We start from the raw sequence: 21,885 nt of genomic DNA on the forward strand, positions 1-21,885 counted from the left end.
ACTCGAGTAAAATACTTCAGTGCTTCTTCCCCTGCTGGTAAAGTCCGTCTTTCTTTCCCTGTGGTTGGTGGTTTTATTGTGAAAGCGCGTAACGGAAATCTGAATGTTTATTTATGCGTAACTTGACGCATTGGAGCGCGAGAGCGGCAGAGAGACGTAGAGGAGCGGGGGGGGGGGGGCAGTGACCGTGTGGAGGGAGAGAGAGGAGGAGAGAGAGGAGGAGAGAGAGGAGGATAAAACCCAGCAGACGGACGGACGACGGGACCGTAAAGAAAGAAAACAAATGTGGAATAACCCGCGAGCTGTGCGCGCGACACCCTGAGGAATATTTCCGCTCGTGGAGGATTATTTAAAAAAAAATAGTTTTTCATTTCCAGGCTGAATTTGTCTGGATTTGATCCCGCTGCTGCTTCCTGTTGGGACTCCGCGGAGGGAAAACACGCGCACATTGGGAGTTCAGCCCGGTACCGGACGGCGCGCGCGTGTATGCGCGTGAATGTGCGTGCATGTCCAGGTGTGTGTGTCCGCTCACAGCTTTCATTTATTTCTGTTGTTGTTAAATTTGATGTTTTTCGGACGGAGTTCTGCTCAGCTTTGACCTGTGCGCGTGCGCGCTCTGCTTGTCTCACACCAGAAACAATTCATAAACACCTTTATTTTAGTCATTTTGCTGTGTGTGTGTGTGTTTTATTATTTGCTTGTGTGCGTGTGTTGTGGGTGTGCACGTGCGCGTCCACGCCCCCGTCCTGCATCCGCACGCGGCAGATCAATGAGGATGGATTTATTTTCTTCAGCAGGAGAGAAGAAGCTTTGAACCTTTTAGATTCCGCTTGTTTTTACCGGATGGATATTAAATAAAAACTCCTCAAATATTAAAGAACCGGACGACACAGAACATCAGAGGTGAGTTTATTTAAAAAGACAAGCACCAAATGTACTATTACAGACTTTTAATGACATTTACTGCAGTCTTTATATTCTTTACTCTGAAGTATTGACCCCAAATGAATAATATTTTGATGTAATTTACATTTGTAATTTATGGTTTAACATTCATCTGTGTTAAAGTTATTCCTAAAGTTCAAAGTGTCAATAATATTTCAGGACGTCCCTTTAAAACTTTGTCTTACTGCATTTTTTGTGTCACCTGATGTAATCCTGTGACATTCTGTCTCTTCTTTAAAACTGTAATATTTATCATATGGTCTCTTTAAAGTGACTGTAATGTTCATTTAGTGACTGAGTTTAAAAGACAGTTTAACAGTTTATAATCTGATAATCAGAGTTTTACAGGATAACGTCACTGACCTACATGTGTTTAATCATTTTAAAGTGACACAGATACAGATGTTTATCGTGAGTTTTCTCAAATTCAGTTTTGTTTAATCCAGCAAAAAATCATATAAAACAGCAACACAATTTCTTGCTTTCTTGCTCCTCAGTCTTTTTAATCACCTCAGGACCCCTCAGGTTGATCATGTGACAGATCCCTGGGTGTAAAAACGTGTCACACCTCTTCTGAAACAAACTGCGCCCAAATATTTCCAGACCCCCCTCAGCGTTTCCTGATCTAACCAAACTGCATTTAAATAAATCCATGTTTTAGTTTTCTGATCGAAACGTCTCTTCCACATTTTCAGACGTCCTGACACAGCTGGACACCATCAGGTCTGACTCAGTTCTTCGTCTGAGTTCTTTGATGTTTTTTAGCTTTCCGACACACCGACCGCCTAATTAACCCTTCAATCTCCAGACTCCTTAACGAGCCTCCACCAGCCAATTAACTCTTAATTAAGGGCAGCAGGAAGTGAAGCTGCTGCAGGTGGAGCGTGTTCAGCGCAGACAAAAAGTAGCAAAACGTTTTTTTCATCGGAAACGGTGGTTTTCTGAACAACCTGCACTGCATTTTCCTGCCTTTTAACGTTTACAAACTTGTCACAGCTGATTGGCTAACACCTGAGACACGCCCACCAAACGTGAGGAAACACACCTGGAAACCCGTTGCAAAACGTTGCAAGGAAACGTCGTTCAATGCGAAACTGTTGCAAAACGTTTTGAGATTGAACTCGCCCCAGTTCTTCAGCAATAAATGAACAATTGTTGACCGACAGTTGGTGGCCGTTACGTAGCAACGCGCCAACAAAGGTAGTGATGAGGAAGACGGTTACCAAACTAACACGACTGGAAACAACGCAGGTTTCACATTTGTTAGAAAAAAACTGGCGTTGCAAATACTTTATAAAGGAAAATACATTAAACACGTTTGTTTAAACTCATGCAGGAACATGTTCATGTTCTTCTCTGACAGGTTTAATATTGCGGCTACATATGTTGTTTAGCTGTGTGCCTACATTGTCCTAAACCTGGGGGGCCTTTTTTGAGGCTGTTGCAGCTTTTCTAAAAGAAAAAATGCAGTGAAAGTTGCAATGTTCTTGGGCATAAATGTAAAACTTCAAAGGTAGATGTGATTTTTAAGCTTTAGAATAATAGTTGAGAGTCATAATAACTGATACGGCAGACTTAAACTATGTTCTTAAATCACACACAGTTCAGTAAACAGGACCGAAGGCTGTCACTCTGTGATAAACCACAGGAACGTTTTCTCTAACTGCATGTTGAAACCAGCTGAGCGGGATGCAGCAGCCTGTCTCTCTGTGCTTCTCTCACGTCCTCCATGAGTTTGTAAGGAGACGATTTCCTGCATGTTCGACTACAACACTGCACGTTCTGCAGAACAGTTTCCCGCTTTGGTCAAGAAGATCTGGATCCTGGTCTTCACGGCCCTTTGCTGTTATTGTTGTAGGTGAACGTGACACGTTGGTATCACACACGTCTGCTGCGTCTTCTAAACAAGGACGTGACTTTGATGGCAGCGTTTTGTGGGAAACGGCGATGAGAGGTCAAATTTGCGGAAAAGTTGGAAAAATCGCGCTGAATTCACGGAGATTTGTTGAATTTGTGTCAATAGTTGAGACTGATCTGTTTCGGAGATGGTTGTAATTTATCCAGTGTAACAGTGTTACCCTCTCTTTTTCACTAGGGGCGAGTTCAATCTCAAAATGTCTTGCAGAGTTCTGCAACGGGCTTCCAGGTATGTTTGCTCCCGTTTGGTGGGCGTGTCTCAGGTGTTATCCAATCAGCTGCGACAACTTTGTAAATGGTGTTAAAATGCAGGGAAATGCATTCCCATTTTTTACATTTTGTTTTACCACTGCATAAATTCAATAGTGAAAATGAGCTTTTTCCTCTGTGTTTCCCACAGGATGGGGAGAGACTATGGTGGGGGGACCGGGGCCCGAGTTTACATTTACTTTTAATGGACACATGTAATATGTTTTATACTTCCTCTGAATATAATCCAATTAATCTGATTTCCATCCTGTACAGACGCCTTATTTTGAAAACCGGACGTTGTCACATGTGTTTCCTCCTCGCGCTAAATTCATCAAGTCCGACCCGGTTTGATAAATAATGTAGTATGTGGTTCTCGTCTTCACAGCGTCTCTTCATACTAAAGAGACAAACTGACAGGATTAAGTCTCACCTGCCTGTCAGCTCGCTCTGGGCCGCCTCACTTACCGTAAAGGCGTGAATACGTGCGCACTCCAAATGTAGGTGCGGCTAGCTTCCTCTCCTCACAGACGAGAGGCAGAAACACTCACAGCGGTTCTTTTCTAAGAAGTCAGCCGCAGATGGAGCGGATGTGCTGAGAGACAGTTCAGCAGAACAGCGTCTGCAAACGGGACACTTTAAAACGTTTCCACACCGCCGACGTGTCGACGTGATTGTTCGGTGAAATTTATTCGGTCTTTCGACTTTCGACACAGAAACTGTTTTTTTTACTATTTTTGGCCGGTTAATTTCAGTGGCCGAACATTGGGTGCATCTCTAATTCTATATAAGAATTTAATTAACTGGACAGTTTTTGACACTGAACGGGTTAGATATACAGTACTAGCTGTTGTTTAGTTTTATACAGAAATTCAAAATGCAGATTTAAAAAATGAATGGAGAGAAAAAGGATATCAAAGAGATTTGGCCTCAAATCTGCTGATAAACTTCCCAGCGAGAAAATCCAGCTGTGTGTGTGTGTGTGTGTGTGTGTGTTCAGTTTGATGGATGAGCATGGGCGCCACACACACACACACACACACACACACACACACACACACACACACACAGCTGTCCTTCAATAGTCTGGAGATAAGAGCCGTTATTGAAATCCCAGCTCCCTAACAGCCATCAATCACTCTGTGTGTGTGTGTGTGTGTGTGTGTGTTCGTGTTTTTGCAGCACACAGATATTTGATGTGTGTGTGTTCATCGAGCAGCGCTGATACGTTTTCTCTCTCTCTCTGCTGGATTATGACTTCCTCGGGAAACGAGGCGACGTGCCTTATCAGTCCTCCGGCTGGGCGATAAAACACACACACACACACACACACACACACCGACTTCGAGGCTCGTAACGTCGCTGCAGACGGAGAGCTGTGTGTGTGTGTGTGTGTTTTTGTGTGTGTGCAGCTGAAATGTTTCCTGTATCCTGTAACACACACCGAGCTCCGCTGACTTTCTTTAAAATCAGTTTTACTATTTCAGCTTCTTCTGGTTGTGTCACGTCTAAAAAACAGAAACTTATCTTTATACTCCCCCCCCCATTTCCTTTTTATTGTACTTTTATGTTCTCAAACTCACAATATGCATGTAAAATTATTGAATTATAATTGAAACAATTAATTCATTACTTAAAACACAGAAAATGAAGTCTGTAGCTGGATTCCACCAGAAGCATTGTTCACGTTTTGTGCTTCCTCTGGTTAAGTAGGCTCCGTAGTTAAATGGTTTGATTTCTGTCTGTTTTAAATGTAGTTGTTGATTTATGATGGGGAGTCTGCACAGGGTGTGTTTTATGGTGAAAATTATATTGTATTCTCCGTGTCGTTTCTGTGTCTGACTTCCTGCCCTGTTCATCTGCTTTGTGCTGCTTGACGCGGCTTCCGTCAAAAATAGACTCACCGCATATTCTCCCCAGAGAGGAACGTTGTCTAGAACAGCTGCAAAAGTCCAAATACATGAATATGAAAACACCCAGCAGCTTTTAAATTATTCTGTCTTCAATAATTTTTACAAAGTATAAGAAAAAGAACTAAGTTTAAATTAAAAATTCAGTTCTAAAAAAGTATATAAGTGTAAAAGTTCTTTTAAAAAAGTGAGTAAATGTGAAAAAGTACTTTTTTTGTCTGCTTTTCTGCTGCAGAACAAAAGAAAAGACATTCAATATCTTCCTTTTGAAAAGTGTGTTTGTTTCTCTCTTGTGACTTTTTGTCCACATTTCACCTTCAGAAACAACACTTGTTAAATAGTTCCTAAAAAGTATGAAATGTAAATCCTCAAGGAAACCTCTCTGCTCTGGTTTAAAAGACAATTTCACCCAAATGTTAAGAATTGCAGAGAAAGTGTCCCTGCAAACAGTTTCTATTCCAGAGTGAGACCTTTGTTCCTGTACAGAAACCTCAGCCTTGTTTCAGTCAGTCTGTGCTTTTAACACTTTCTCCTCTCATGTGGTTTTTGTCTCCGTCTGCAGACATGGTGGGCTGAGCGGCGTCCGCGAGGCAGACGGTCCCGTCTGAAGCAGAAACCAGAAGACTGGGCTCCCAGCATGGTAAGGTTACAAGTCAACTTTACTTTTCTCTAGTGTTGATATCACCACATACCGGCCAAAACTACAATCACTCCATGCAAAAATGACATGTACTATGTCAGAGGCTGGCGCTTGTCCATTATTATATTCAAATAAAACATTGCTTTTAGTTTGTTGAGTTTAAAGATCATTTTTGGTGTTTTGCCTTTATTTGACAGATACAGTGTAGAGAGAGGGTAGGTCATGCATCTTAAAACTGGGGTACCCTGAAAAATAAGATAATTTAACTGTTTGTTTACATCATGTTTATCACATCCCAACATGTTTAATCACATTACGAGATGTTACCAAATGTCACAACACGTGAAATGTCACGAAACGAAATGTTGCAAAATGACGTCGTAGCAAAATGTTGGAAATGTCAAAACACGTTACAAAATGTCACAACAGCTGAAATGCTGCGAAATTAAATGTTATAAAATGACTTGTAATGACCTTCAAAATGAAACACGTTGCGTTGAAATATAACAACACATTACAGTATGTCACCACACTTGAAATGTCGCAAAACGAAATGTTGCAAAATTAAATGTCACAACACGTTACAACAAAATATAACAACACGCTACAAAATGTCACAACACGTGAAATGTTGCAAAACAAAATGTTATAAAATGACATGTAGCAAAATGTTGCAAATGTCACAACACGTTACGAAATGTAACAACAGGTGAAATGTTGCAAAATGACATGTAGAAAAATGTTGCAAATGTCACAACATGTTACGAAATGTCACAAAAGATGAAATGTCGCGAAACGGAATGTTACAAAATGACATGTAGCAAAACGTTGCGAATGTAGCAACACATTATGAAATGTCACAACATGTTACAAAATATAACAGATGAAATGTCGCAAAATGAAATGTTGCAAAATGACATGTAGCAAAACGTTGCAAATGTAGCAACACGTTCCGAAATGTCACAACAGGTGAAATGTTGCAAAAGGAAATTTTGCAAAATGACATGTAGCAAAACGTTGCGAATGTAGCAACACATTACGAAATGTTACATGTGAAATGTTGCAATGTAGCACAACGTTGCAAATGTCACAACACGTTGCGAAATGTAACAACAGGTGAAATGTCACGAAACGAAATGTAGCAAAACGTTGCAAATGTCACAACATGTTACGAAATGTCACAAAAGAAAAATGAAAAAAAAAATGAAATGTCGCGAAACGGAATGTTACAAAATGACATGTAGCAAAACGTTGCGAATGTAGCAACACGTTACAAAATGTCACAACAGGTGAAATGTCGCGAAAGGAAATGTTGCAAAATGAGATGTAGCAAAACGTTGCGAATGTAGCAAAACGTTGCGAATGTAGCAACACGTTGCGAATGTAGCAACACGTTATGAAATGTTACAACATGTGAAATGTTTCAAAATGACGTGGCAAAACGTTGCAAATGTCACAATGCGTTACGAAATGTCACAACAGATGAAATGTCGCAAAACTAAATGTTGCAAAATTACATGTAGCAAAACGTTGCGAAATGTTACAACAAGTGAAATGTTGCAAAATGACATGAAGCAAAACGTTGCAAATGTCACAACGCGTTCCGAAATGTCACAACAGATGAAATGTCGCAAAACGAAATGTTGCAAAATGACATGTAGCAAAACGTTGCAAATGTAGCAACACGTTACGAAATGTTACAACATGTGAAATGTTGTAAAATGACATGTAGCAAAACGTTGCGAATGTAGCAACACGTTACGAAATGTTACAACATGAGAAATTTTGCCAAATTACATGTAGAAAAACGTTGCAAATGTCACAACAGATGAAATGTTTCAAAACGAAATGTTGCAAAATGACATGTAGCAAAACGTTGCGAATGTAGCAACATGTTACGAAATGTCACAACATGTTACAAAATACAACAGATGAAATGTTGCAAAACGAAATGTTGCAAAATGACATGTAGCAAAATGTTGCGAATGTAGCAACACATTACGAAATGTCACAACATGTTACAAAATATAACAGATGAAATGTCGCGAAACGAAATGTTGCAAAATGACATGTAGCAAAATGTTGCGAAATGTTACAACATGTGAAATGTTGCAAAATTACACGTAGCAAAACGTTGCGAATGTAGCAAAACATTACGAAATGTTACAACAAGTGAAATGTTGCAAAATGACATGAAGCAAAACGTTGCAAATGTCACAACGCGTTCCGAAATGTCACAACAGATGAAATGTCGCAAAACGAAATGTTGCAAAATGACATGTAGCAAAACGTTGCAAATGTAGCAACACGTTACGAAATGTTACAACATGTGAAATGTTGCAAAATGACATGTAGCAAAACGTTTCAAATGTCACAACGCGTTCCGAAATGTCACAACAGATGAAATGTCGCAAAACGAAATGTTGCAAAATGACATGTAGCAAAACGTTGCGAATGTAGCAACACGTTACGAAATGTTACAACATGAGAAATGTTGCCAAATTACATGTAGAAAAACGTTGCAAATGTCACAACAGATGAAATGTTGCAAAACGAAATGTTGCAAAATGACATGTAGCAAAACGTTGCAAATGTAGCAACACGTTACGAAATGTCACAACATGTTACAAAATACAACAGATGAAATGTTGCAAAACGAAATGTTGCAAAATGACATGTAGCAAAATGTTGCGAATGTAGCAACACATTACGAAATGTCACAACATGTTACAAAATATAACAGATGAAATGTCGCGAAACGAAATGTTGCAAAATGACATGTAGCAAAATGTTGCGAAATGTTACAACATGTGAAATGTTGCAAAATGACATGTAGCAACATGTTACGAAATGTTACAACAGATGAAAATGTTGCAAAACGAAATTTTGTAAAATGAAATGTCACAACACGTTGCGATGAAATAGAACAACACAAAATGTCACAACACGTGAAAATGTTGCGAAACGAAATGTCGCAAAATGTCACAAGATTAAATTTGATGTCAAAGAATGTCACTAAATAAAGTCAGAAAGTGTCAGGTCACTAAATATCAAATGTAAGAACATGTTGCGTCACTTCATGTCTTGTCATGAAATGCCACATTGCATCACAAAACGTATATTCGCAAAATGCCATGTTGCATTAAGGAACATAATTGCGTGCGACAGAAGCCACGGATTGTAACATGATGTTATGTCCTAAAATGTCACATCACACCAGCTGTAGTAACTGACGATCTGTAATTATCGCGGTTTACAAATTTTCTGGGTTTGGTCTACGTCCAAAAAACTGTTCATCACTACTCTCCTAACATTCCTCTAATTCAGAGTTTAATTTTCCTCCAGACAAACTTTTCGATCTCTTTTAATTTTTTGGTGTTCTGAAAAACAGCGAGTCAAGGATCTCTCTGCTTCCTCCACATCTCAGGCGGCCACCCAGCTGTCTGGATAATTTCCTAATGGCCCTGCGGCTGAAAGCCAATCAGAGATGGTTCACGATGCCGTGTGACAGGAAATTCAATTAGGCTGTTTTTTTCCTTCAATATTGCTCTCCCTGACTCTCTCTCTTCTACTGCTATGCTTTCTCTTTGTCTCTTGCTCTCTCTTTGTTTATCTCATGCTTCCTCTTTATTTTCCCCTCTCTCTCTCTGGCTTTCTCTATTCTCTCTCACCCTTGCCTCCCCTCTTTTTTTTCTCTTTCTCTGTTTCCTGGATCCGTCGAGGGAGAGTGAAAGAGTAGCTCTGGGCATTGTATGTCATCCAGGAATACTAAAAAAAAAAGGAAAAAAGAAAGGCTGCTCTTATTTTTGTCCATGAAAGGAAAAATGAAATCACAGGCTGTCCTTCTTGTAGAGATTCTCTAAATGGATAAAATCCCTTTTCCTCCATTTATTCCTGTTTGTCCTTGCAGGGTGAATTTAAGCATGTGGCATTTAATGGTTTATTTTCCAGTTTTTGGTGTGCTACAGGGAGAATCGTTTAGATTAAATCGATACTGCAGAGCCATTTGATATCCAGCTGAAAGCGTTGGACATTGAGTTGTGCATGTGTAGAGTCGTCAAGATGTCCCTGCCTTTTCTCAAGAAAATATACACATGCTGGCTGATCAAGCAAACATCAATACCTGACCAGGAATTACTTTCTAGCTGAGTTGGTAGTAAAGTGGTAGCATGGTTTGACTACATGGTTGTAAGCACATTGCTAAACCTACAAGGCTGAACCCTCTGCAAACATAAACAGACACACTGATTAATTTATTAGTTGATTGATAGGGAAAAACTAATGACATAAGTTCACTTGTTCTGGACTCTCAATGTGAACATGTGCTGCTTTTACCAGTTATATATACCAGTGATAGTAAACAAATTATATTTGCATTTTGAAGTGTTAGAACAAAACAACCAATTTGAAGATGTCGTCTTCAGTTAACTGAGATTGAGATTTATTCAATTATTTTGTGAATGTGAAAAACTTTTTTGACATAGCTCAGTCTGAAAGCAACAAGTTCTGTTTCTAGCGTTATGAAAGATCACTTGTGTTCATTTGTATCCTACATAAGAATGCAGTAGTACAGTCATTGTATGTTTAACAGCAGTCTGGTCGTTACTGACTTTGACTCTTCTCCCCAAATTGCAGGTGGATGCCAGCACAACTTACAGGATGAACCCGCTCGCTGCCCTCAGCATCGACCGCAACGCTCTGGTGGGGGACAACTATCGCCCCCACGGAGGAATTTTTTATCCCGGCATCCATCCTCTGTCTGCTGAAAAGCCCCAGGAGGCTGGCACTTCTCTCCCACTTGGTTATGATCTCCTGTACAAACCAGATGTAACCCTATTGGATGGCCAGAAATCCGCAAATGGATATGTTGGACTTTACAAAAGCTCACCACCAGGGTTGCAGAAACCTGTGATTGTCCCTGCTGCAGGAGGTGATGCCCGGGGGCTGGACCGTTGCATTTTACCCAATGACAAGCAGTCAGAATTGGGCCTGAATGGTGCTGGCAGCTTCCTGAGATTGCCCTGGATGAGCCCTTATGCTGATGCAACAATGTACCCCTTCCTGGACATGGCATACAAGGCCTCCTTCCTGTCACAGCCATCGCCGTTCATCCACCAGCAGCTGGCTTATCAATCTCTTTGTGCCACTGGGGCAGGAAGCAGCACAACTGGGGAAGAAAGACTTTTTTACCTGCCTCATTATGCCCCTGCCCATATCTCTTCCCCACTCGGCCCTCCAATCAGGATCCCTACGTCCACTCCAGCTTCTGCTGTCCTTTCACCACTGCCCCACTGCCAGGACAAGGCTTTACAGGGACTTGGGCCTCAGGTACATCAGGAACACTCTGCCTTCAGTAACAGTTCACAGATCCACCAGGAGCCCCAACCTAAAGCTGTTCATCATACTGAGCGACAACATGGCAGCAGTAGCAGTGGCGCAAAGTCCAGTCAGTCCACTTCCTCCAAGAACACTCTTAGCAGCAGCGGCGGTGGTGGAAGTAGTAGTGCCCCTGTTAACAGTTCAGCTAATACTGCTGCCTTAGAGTCACCCCCAGTTACCCGTCCTCCAAGCTCAGTTCCCCCACCCCAACCCCTCAACAACCCCACTACAGATCTCCAGAAGTCGCTTTACCGAAGCACCTCCTCATCCTCAACCACACTTTCTGTATCTCACCCCTTTTACATGGGCAACCTGAGCTCTGAGCACTGCTCTTCCATGCATTCAGGCAACAACAAAACCAAAGATGCCAGCTCAGATCGCTGTGCAGAGAAGTGCATATCACCTGCAAAGTCATCATTGGACAGAGGTGTACCTCAAAAGCCTACCAAAAAGCCCAGAGAAAAACCATTAGATCTGTCTGCTAAAGAGTTGGAAGGATTCTCAAATGGATTCCCTTCCAAATTAGAGGCCCTGGCCAAGTTGGGTTATTTACCATCATCTCGTTACGGCCTGCTAGCCAGTCAGGACCAGCACCTAAACGAAAGTCTACCCTCACCTGTTAGCAGGTCAGCAAAGACTCCAGATCGTCCTGAAATGATGAGCTCTGTGCCCTCCCCTTGGGTTTCGGGTCCTTCCTCAGCTGTCAGCTCTGACCACAGCAGAGGCTCCCAAATTATTAAAAATAAGAGTTTAGACAATATTCCTCATCATCCACAACCTCAAAGCTCACCTGGCTCCACGACAGTTGAGGTAACCAATATTCCCAGCCCTGACTTAGGGGGAAGACCCTCTGCATCATCTCCTTCCCCAAAGTCCAAAGTTGAATGGTCACGAGTCCCCCCTACTGATTCAGAGAAAGCCCTTCCAAACAGTAAAGGAGAAACTCGTACATGCCCTGGAAAACCGAGCACGACTCGTGCTAAGCCAGAGACTCACGAGAGCCAACCTCATCCACAGCAGCAACAGCAGTCTCGTGTGGAAAATGGAAACTCCTCCAGTCAAATCTATGGTGACTCCTACCTCCCTCCTGGACTAGGATACACTAACCGTTACATCCCATACGCAGTTGCTGAAAATATGTCCTTGCAACGCATGGCCATACCAGGCAAAGGGCCTGTCTATCCACATCCAGTCTTGCTTGGCAACAGCAGCTTTTATCCCCCTCGCATTTCACCAAAACATGGCCTTCCATATGGAGTACATCCAAACCAGGGTGACTTCATGACATATCAGAATTCCCGGGGGACGACGCATCCACCTGTGTCCTCCCATCCAGGTCTTGACCGTCTTGAGACCCAAGATAAAATCTGGAATGCAGAACCATACAGGAACCAGGAAAAAATAGATGCTGACAGCTCCCAAAAGAGTGACAATGAAAGAGACAAGTCCACAAACCAAACCATAAAGACAACAGGCAAAAGCCTCACTTTGGCCAGGGATGATGTGGTTTGTATTGACCTGGTTCATGATGAGGCGGATGATTTGTCTACCAACAAGCACAGCTCCCTAATGACCATAAGAGAAGATTCATCCAAGCATGGTGGCAGTGGCTGTAAACACATTCAAGAAAGAGAGCCATGGCCTCCACAATCCCTGCCTCCAAACCAGGTTACAGATCAGAGACAATCCCATACTTCCCAACAACAACCCCTTCAGGAGAACTCTTCTTCACCTCCTAGTGAAGAGATCCAGGAAGAGGAGGAACCACTTAGTCCATTCCCAGACATCCCAGAGGAGCAGACGATGCACTGTGCTCGAACTTCTCCACAGCAGTTTTCAAGAAAATGTAAAACTGGAGTCTCTGGTGGTGCTGGCGACTTGATAGGGGTTGGTGTCACTAATGGTAGGAATAAAGGTGTTGATGGGAAGAGCACTTGTAATGAAGCTAAGTCAGAGGCCTTAGCCAATAAAAATGCTAACCCTAAGCAAAGCCCTTCCAGAAATGTTATCTCATTGGGTCCTTTTAGCAAAGAAAGGGAGAGACAGTGTTCTAGTGATTGTACCAATTCTAACAACATCCTGGGAGCGGTGTCTTTAATCACTGGCCCAAAGAGTCCAGCTTCTGTGGGCAACTTTGATTCAGACAGTCCAGTTTGCAGCAGTAAGGGGCCAGCATACAGAGACTACAGTCCCCCAGCATGCAGGAGTTCTAATTCCAGGGTTCCACTTGAGGGAATTGTGAACAGCAGTGCCCCGCTGCGTATTAACATCAACCCAAAAAGTCCCACTCGTAACACTGGCGAGGCAAACAATCCACATTTTGTCAACAGAAATTTTGTGGGTCCATGTTGCCGAAATATGGCTCTGAGGGCTCCAACTTGTGAACCCAGAATTTTCAGCAGTCCAACTCTTGGAAATAGCAACCCTGTGACTCCAAACTACAGGAGCATCAATCCCAGATTTACAAATTATGAAAACCACAATGCCATGCGCCCAGTTTGCGGAAATATTCATCTCAGGGCCCCTGCATCTGGAAATAACTGTTTAAGTTGTCCAAATTGTGGAAATACCATCTCCAAAGGCCAGTCTTTTGGAAATAACCAGAGCTATGTAAATAACAATCCTAGTGTCCCCACGTACGGCAACAATTTTCCTCGGGGCTCAACCTGTCGGCACCCGTCACCTGGCAATCCTTTCAATGGAGGCCTTAACTTGATCCCTGCAGATCTGACTCCAGAACTGGCAGTTAACAAAGACTTAGAATGTGAAGGCCTTTCCTCCAATGAGACAGAACCCAGGAAAGAGGCGCCAAACTCCGGCTTCACCACTGCTAGCTGTGAAGATGGGAACAAAGACATCCTGGACAGCATGGATCCCCTAGCGGACGAGGACGAGGACACCGGCTGCTGCAAGAACCGGCGCTCCGGCCTCACCAAACGCATCGCCAGTTCATCCGGCTATGTTGGCGACCGGTTTAGATGCGTGACCACAGAGCTTTACGCCGACTCCAGCAAACTGAGCAGAGAGCAGAGAGCACTCCAGGTAAGATGGCATTTTTTTCCCCTCATCCTTTCATTAGGCTGTGAAACAGTGATTGTCTGGTGAGATGGAGAGGGCAAATCAATTTTTCACTGCACCACTGCTGCCTGTTTTGGTTTGTTTTCTGATATTGATGTTTCTGCTTACTGTTCATTAAGGCAATTTGACTCACACTCACTGAGAGGAAACAGACCAGCTGCTTATTGTGGTCTAATTCTACTATACAAATCTGTGTTTTTACCCAAGAAATAACTATTTACCGATATGTCACCTCCGTTGTATAACTACTGTAAGTTTCTTTCTCCAGCCCCAGAAGGTTTACATCAAAATTTGCTAATTTTATTTAAACATTTAAAATCCGCATGCATGGAAAATGCAGAGAACTGATAAAATAATGTTGTATTCAATGATGAATCAGCCAATCATTTCTTTCAGATGTTGGATGGAAACTGTGGTGGACCTTTGACCTTGTGGCTTGTCTTGTTTCTACAAAAATAAATGTGTCATAAGTTTTTTGAATGCAGGAGGAGATTGTAGGAATCATGTTGGTAGGTGTTATGAGGTAGTTTTTGGGATGCAGGAGATGTTTCTTTACTGTTTTCCACAACTAATGTTTTGGGTCGTGCTGAGGTCGAGTTAGGATAACACAGCGGCTGTATGTTTATGGCCCCAGGCAACTGTTACTCTGCTGGTTTTTCCCTAAAAGTTAAGAAGATGGAGGCAGAAAGGAAAACTTTTCACTGTCTTCACATATTTATCTCAGTCTCTTCTTTTTCTCTATTTTTCCTTTCATCTACATCTCACCATCAGTTTTTTTTTGCTCTAGTTTTGTTTCTGTGCTTGTATTCGTCGCTTGCTCTTGCTTCTTGTTATTCCTCTTTCTCCTTGTTTATCTTCACCTCCTCATCCCCTTGAGATCCCCCTTCAACTCAAATTAAATCTCTCCTGCCTCCTCCCCCTCTTCATCCTCCTCTTCCATTCCTCGGCAGAGAAGGAGGAAGGAAAGTGGTACTTTTAATGAAGTCCTCCTCTTCCTCCTCCTTTTTTCCTCTACTTGCTCATCCTTGGAGCTCAGATTAGCTTTCACTACTTTAACCACACAGATGAAGAAAGTGTGCAGTTTGGCTTGTGGTGTTTTCCTAATGGTGGTTGGTTTATGATGCACATTGAGTTGCATTATGGGAAATATGGGAATATGATCCAGCATATTTGGAAATTATATCATGACCCCTGATGCACAGAGTTGGACCATTGTTGGCACAGTGTGGGTTCAGCTTCAGAGGGCGATGGCAAGAAAAATGAAGCACTGAAAGAAGAAGTGAAAGTGCTGAAGTAGTAGTTCCAGTTATAAACAAGAACTGGAGAAAAAGTGGCTGTTGAAAAGCCAGACAAAGTGTAACTATGAAGGAACTGTCATTTGAAGTACTAAAACGAGAGGAAGTCGCTGTAAGACGTTGAAGTGGCAGTAAAAACAAGCACTGAAAGAAATTTAAGTGATGATGACAATTTTTTTTTGTTTAGGTTGGAGAACTTATGTTCTCTCAGGATAACTGTCCCACATAATAAACAGGACCACAATAAAAACATTATCACTAGTCACGAATCATTCATTTGTGATAACAGATGTTATTTATCCCAAGAGTTGAAATCTCCAGACAACAAACCTATAACATCAAAAGCCACAGCTGCTCCCATTAAACAAAACTGATTTTGGCACTGAAAGTACATCTATATCAATTAGTGTTAACTAAAGAAGTAACCAGATCCACATGGCATCAGGCGCAGGAAGTTAAAATAACTGGGCCTGGGTAAAATGATTGTGAGAAGTGACGTTTTGGGTAAAATCTGCCTAATATTTGAATATCTCTGGATTGTTTAAAATTGACAATATAACAACACTGACAAAGCAATTTTTCATGTTTGTGCGACAGCAGATATTCATTTCCTTAATCACATTAACTGCCTTGTGTGTGAACCGTCAGCTGTTTCCCTCCTCTCAGAGGACAGAAAGCTGAGCTGTCAGGCGGTTTATTCCCGCTGGTAGGCTGTTTGCTCGGTCAGTCGTGGCTCCTGACGGAGGCTGTTGGAGGAAGGAGGTTACCTCTCAAATTAACTCACATTTCGCTCCTACGCCCTTGGGTGCTGCCGGCTTGGGGCAACGCCATTAGAAGGATTTGTAGCTCGTTTCACGGGCCATTCATTTTTAAAATGGGTTTGTGATCAGGGCAGAGTGAGGTGAGCAAGAAATACTGGCCTGTCAGGGAGCGCACAGGGAGTGGTTACCAGTGGTTACCAGTGGTTACCTACGGTTACTGGGTTTGAGTCAGTTCATCTCGGTGTCTTTTTCTCTGAAGAAAATGTATCTTTGAGTTTGGAAGTGCATTTTAAATCATAAAATGTGTGAAGATCAGACAGAATAAAATGTGGCTCCTAGTAATTTCATTCTTGTTGTGTTCAAGAGTGACATATCTCAACTTAATAACAAAAATGATCTGTATCTGCATGGGATTACTAGCTGAAGTTGAAGCACTGAAAGAAGTGGAAGTGACAAAAGTGGCAGTTTAAGTCTTTAAAGAGGTCATATTCTGCTTTGTAGCTTTTTCCCTCTCTTTGATTGTGTTATAATTCTTTTTTGTGAATGTAATATGTTTGCAAAGTGAAAAAGTCCCATCTCCCACAGAAAACACTGCTCCTGAACTGCCTGAAAACAGCTGGATTGTAGTCCAGCCTTTACTTCCGTAACTTCTCTGTGTCACTACGTAACACCCGTCATAATGCTCGCCTAGCGGCTGGTGGGGCACGCCACTGCCTCTCCTCACGCCCACCCTCCCTACCGAACATAAAGTTGTTACTGTGATGTAGAGCTCAGTTAAAACGTAACACATGAAAGATAAATGTGTTACAGATTAGTAACCCACTGCTCTGAAACTCTTGATCCAGTCTAAGTGGCGAAGCTGGTTCGGGAACATGTAAAGCTGAACCGAAGCCGTGTTTACTGGTTTGTCAGGACCCGCCCTACTCTGCTTCTGATTGGCTAGTAGTCCTTAATTAGGTACGCTGCATGTGCAACTCCCAACAAAGATCAAATAGAGATTTGAAAAGGCAGTTTAAAAAGTGCAAAAAAATGAAACCGTCAGTTGAGGTGAAAGGGCTGAAAGGAGTTGAAATGGCATTAGAAACAAGCACTGGGAGAGACGTGAGTGGCAGATGACATTTAAACACTGAGTGTCAGTAGAAGTGAAATCAGTTGAGCTGACTATAAGGATGGTGTTGTGATTTCAGAAGAGGGAAAAGTGCTGTTAGCAGTTCAAGTGTCAATCAAGGGATATGCACTTAAATGGGGTGAAAGTATGATAAGTGAAAATCACAATTCATTGCAATTGCATTAAAGAAAATTAAAATGTCTAGTAGCAAGGGGTAGGCGCTAAAAGTATAAGCACTGAAAGCAGCTCAAGTGTAATTTAAATAAGTAATTAACAATGTGGCCTCTCGGTGGCACCAGCAGGACTTAAGCACCTAATCTCAAAGGCAGAAATATGTTTTCAGTAAATTTGATATTATGTAAAGATAAAAATGTGTTGTGGGGTTCATCCAGCAGCCCCTGTTCACTGTTTCCTGGAGCAGCTTCGCCGACTTTTAAATGTCTCTCAGTTTGTATGTTGTGCCAACAAGGAGGTTTCTCTTTCCTTCAAAGCAGCAGAGTCTGGGGTCACAGAGTGAGACTGAAAGTTTATATTTTGTGGTGTGTTTGTGGTTTGCGGCAGTGAAATCCTGAAGGCTCCGGATGCCAGAGAAAATAGCCAAGAACTCACCTCTGGCTGACAGCTGCTGCTTATATCTGAGCATCGCTGAGAGTTAAAGCAGAAAATGTCCAACCAGTGATGGTGATGTGGAATTCACCCCGAATATCAACCGAAGGAATCTGCTGTCCTTCAGGCACAGACTGAATCTGAATCAAAGAGTCTACGATGTGTTTTGATGTGCCACTTACGAATGTGGGAAACCTCCTATCTTTCAAACAAAAACGTGACACTTTCTGTCCTCGACAAGCAAACAACAAGATTTGTTCTCACAGTTTGAGGGAAAGTGCTGACGATATTTGAAAAAAGCCAGTGTAAAGTGAATGAAAGGAAATGAAGTGTCAGGTAAAGTAGCAGTTCTGAAAGATTTTGAAGCGACAGGTGAAACAAGCACTTGATGAAATCTAAGTGGCAATAAATGAAACAAGCACTGAGAGAAATAGGAGTTTAAGTGAAAGTGCTTTACTCTCTCTGACGCTGTATTATTTATCTTCTGTTTTTTCAGCGAGCAATGCTGCGTTTCTCTGAGCTGGAGCTGAAGGAGAAAGAAGGAGAAAGAGAAGATGAAGAAGAAGGAGAAGAAGGGATGACAGCAGCAACGGGGGTGGCGGCGGGGGAGGCGGCACTGGCAGACGGCCAGCGGGGAGACGGAGGGAGGGAAGAAGAAGACAAGGAGGAGGAGGAGGGGGGGAGGCAGAAAGAGGGAGGGGGAGGAGGGTGGGAGCGCTGGCAGCAGAGCGAGGGAAGGCGAGAAGGAGGAGGAAGAACTCTCCCTGCAGCCGCTGCCGAGGCACCGAGAGGTAAGAGGATTTCCGGAGAGCTCTGCAGGAGGATGTGCGCGCTCGCACACACTGCAGGACGTTAAAACACACACACACTTGTTTTTTTTAGGCTGAGCTCACTCGCTTGAAGTCATTTGCTTTCTTTGTCTCTTTCTTTTTTGTGCACTCTGTGTGTGTGTGTGTGTGTGTATTTCTGTCATACACACACATTTGAACTCTCGGTGCACTTCGCTCACTTTAAGCCGAGCACACTGCTGCCCTCGTTTTTTCTAGGAAGCCAAGTGTGCACTTTCAGACACACATATACACGTACAAACACACACACATTTACACACCTGAAACACAAACTGGTTCTAGTTTCTTTCTTGTCCACAAAACCACTTAGAACCACCTTTTAGTGTAAAAAGCCCAATTTGGTGTGTTTTGTGATCAGTTTAAAATCAGGGCTTAATTATTAGTCCACATCTCAAAGCAGGAAATGACAGAATCAAGGTATTTTCAGGTTTCCAGCTAAACTGATCCCATTACAGATGAGAGACGTTCAAACAAGCTTATTTTTGCCTCTTTTTTTAGCACAAAATTGGCCACTATGGTGTTTAAGCAGCCAATGTTCAAACAGCAACTATTTTAAACTTTAGTCACACCACCCAGGGCAAATTATTTTCCCCTTGCGTCTTTGCATTGGCTTTATATCTGATTGCAGCACCTGAAAAATGTGTTCGGGCTGAACAAGGGCTGAGCATTTAATATAATTTATTGTGTTTTGAAAAACTTGAGACTCAAGTGTAATTGTAATGGATCAGAACAGTTGGATAGGAACTAGGGTTGAGGCGATAGACCATCGGCGACAGAAATCACAACTTTTAGCCGGCATCGTGATTGTAAACCCCCCCCCCCAGGAAAAAAAATCTCAAATGTTCACACTATACCACCCTGTGAAAGCAGGTTTTAATGACCACGAACACACACCTACACCTCAGGTAAACACCCCGGCTTTCCCCACCCCTCTCTGTCTGCTCCATTTTCTACATCAGCAGTATGTTTTATAAAGTTGCCAAAAAGACTCGGCTTATTAATGACGTAGCGTTCAAACAACTGAAATGAATATTTAGTGTTCACTGCTGCTTTACCTGGTCCATGTGTAAATTATCCACAGCGACTAGTAACAACAGCTGTATATAAAGCAGAGTATCATCTGCATATTGTTAAAGATGACGTATTTTCAAGAAACAGAAGACAGAGAAAGCGTTTTAAAAGTAAATGAAAAAGGACCTAATGTGGAACCTTGTGGTTCTCCTCAGGATGAGGAAGCATAATCTATTTCAAAAGAAGCTCAAGCCAAAAGCATCTGAACCTGAACGCTAACAAGCTGGTTGAGATGAGTTGTGTATAGAGAGACTTGGGATGTAGTAAGACCAGCCTCTAGTAAGGCTGAATTGATCACCCACTTCATGAGGAGTTTGACCTTCGACCATCAGTCCGCCACTCACAGGATGCTCAAAATAAAGACACTGTGCTTTAGACTATATTTTATTTCCGCAGACATGGACAGACTTAGTGTCTTAATGTAAACTATTTTAATATTAATCTTCCACTTTATTTTATGTTCATGATGATAGTGTTTTTGACTTGATTGCTTTGTCTTGTTTTTTAAAGGTATGTTTCATATTCTATTTACAATCGTTTCTAAATGTGTTATATAAAACATTTATGTTTTTAATGCCTTTCTCCTTTTCAGGAAATTAATGTATAAGAAAGTTTAAATCTGTGAACAGAATTAAAATAGTTATATATCACAAAATTTGTTCAGCATTAAATAAGGAGGAGTGGAAAATGAACTAATGTACTAAAGAGGTAAAAAAAACCTCCAGGTTCAGTCTCTCAAGAGCACGTCGGCGGCCGCTGCTCTCTGGGTGTTGTGTTCAGTGCACGCGCCCGGACAATGTTGCCATGACGATCGGCTTTGATGGCCTGTTGCCATGGCGTGTAATGTGTCCGGGAGCACCAGGACGCACTGAGAATCAGAGTCAAAGAGAGAGAGAGCATGGGATTATATGGCTGCAAAGAGAGAGAGAGACAGGAAAATAAGGAAGGTAAAAAGATGGACAGTCCAAGCTGCAGCCTGTTGATGTGTCTTTACACCTTTTTTCCATCATGTTGAGTAAAACAGAGCTATAGAAACCTCCTCTTGTGTTTGAGATTTGTTTTCTTAGTAAAATATGAACAAAACGTTGAGAGCGGCAGTTTTTAATCGTATCATCTCTAGATAAAGAATTAATTCACTTGTGACAAACAAAGCTGTTTTTTATTATGATTATAATCTTGTATTTAATTGTCTTATTATTTATTTATTTCAACATAAGTAATATTTTTGCATTAAGATAACAGAATAGAGATAGCTTTTGTATTGAGGAGACAACCTTTTGGTTTCTTGAGATTTTTAATGCGACAAAGCGAGAAAATGAAAACATCTTAAACTCACCAGGAACTCTTATTTCTCTGAATTTCCTTCAGGTTTTATCGTTTCTTCATGAAGCAGAGTTTTGCAGCTGAAAGGCCTTGGACACCTGTGTGGGCGTGTACACACTGTGCTTTATTGACATATCTCCTGTTGGTTTCATTTTACCTGTTGGAGTTTGATGATCTTATGTTAATTAACTTTTCCCTTCATCCAGAACAGAGGTCTGATCACACTGAAAAAAATAATGTTTTTATCTTTGGCTATGTAGATTTCCATCCCTCCTGTCCTCACAGCCGCCTCCCCGTCCTGCCTCTGTGCCGCCTCTCTGATAATCTCCCTGTCCTCCCAGAAAAGGATGACGATTCAGTGGAGGAGCAGAAGAAGAACGAAGAAGTTGGTCCGCAGGAGGAGAAGAAGAAAGAGGAGAAGAGTTTTCTCTCACAGCCACAACAACAAATAAAGTTCCTGTCCACAGCCAGAGGCCTGTTTCAGGGAAACGCCTCCACGGCGACATCCATGCCGGGACTCGGAGGTTCAAATCTCAGCACGTCGATAAACCGGAGACGTATCTTCAGTCTGGAGCCTTTCCACCAGAGCAGCATCATCAGCAGCCGGCTGAAGAGAGGGAGGGAAGAGGAGAGGGAGGAGGAAGACCAGACGGGAAACCACAACAAGAAAACCAAGTTAACAAACGGTAAGAGTTTCCGTCATGGTGTTTCTCTCGGGTTCTGTTTACTGACATTATTACACTTTTTATTTTATC

The 21,885-nt window shown here is 42.1% G+C and overlaps 1 protein-coding gene across 2 annotated transcripts in view; it reads left to right on the forward strand.

Moving 5' to 3' along the window:
* The first annotated feature begins 213 nt into the window (after positions 1–213).
* Positions 214–21,885, forward strand: part of LOC119900366 (BCL-6 corepressor-like) — a 50,934-nt gene continuing 29,262 nt past the window's right edge. The window contains exons 1-6 of one of the 2 annotated variants that reach the window (XM_038716485.1): positions 214–903; positions 3,041–3,091; positions 5,584–5,661; positions 10,297–14,082; positions 18,385–18,679; positions 21,391–21,816. In XM_038716485.1, coding sequence (XP_038572413.1) covers positions 5,659–5,661; positions 10,297–14,082; positions 18,385–18,679; positions 21,391–21,816 — 4,510 coding nt within the window. In that variant the 5' untranslated portion in view covers positions 214–903; positions 3,041–3,091; positions 5,584–5,658. The remainder of the gene's footprint in view (positions 904–3,040; positions 3,092–5,583; positions 5,662–10,296; positions 14,083–18,384; positions 18,680–21,390; positions 21,817–21,885) is intronic. The other variant, XM_038715661.1, reaches the window with a different exon arrangement.

Source organism: Micropterus salmoides, unplaced genomic scaffold, assembly GCF_014851395.1.
Source record: "Micropterus salmoides isolate LMB-PRFRI ecotype aquatic unplaced genomic scaffold, ASM1485139v1 Ms_hic_scaffold_1, whole genome shotgun sequence".
Taxonomy (NCBI): domain Eukaryota; kingdom Metazoa; phylum Chordata; class Actinopteri; order Centrarchiformes; family Centrarchidae; genus Micropterus; species Micropterus salmoides.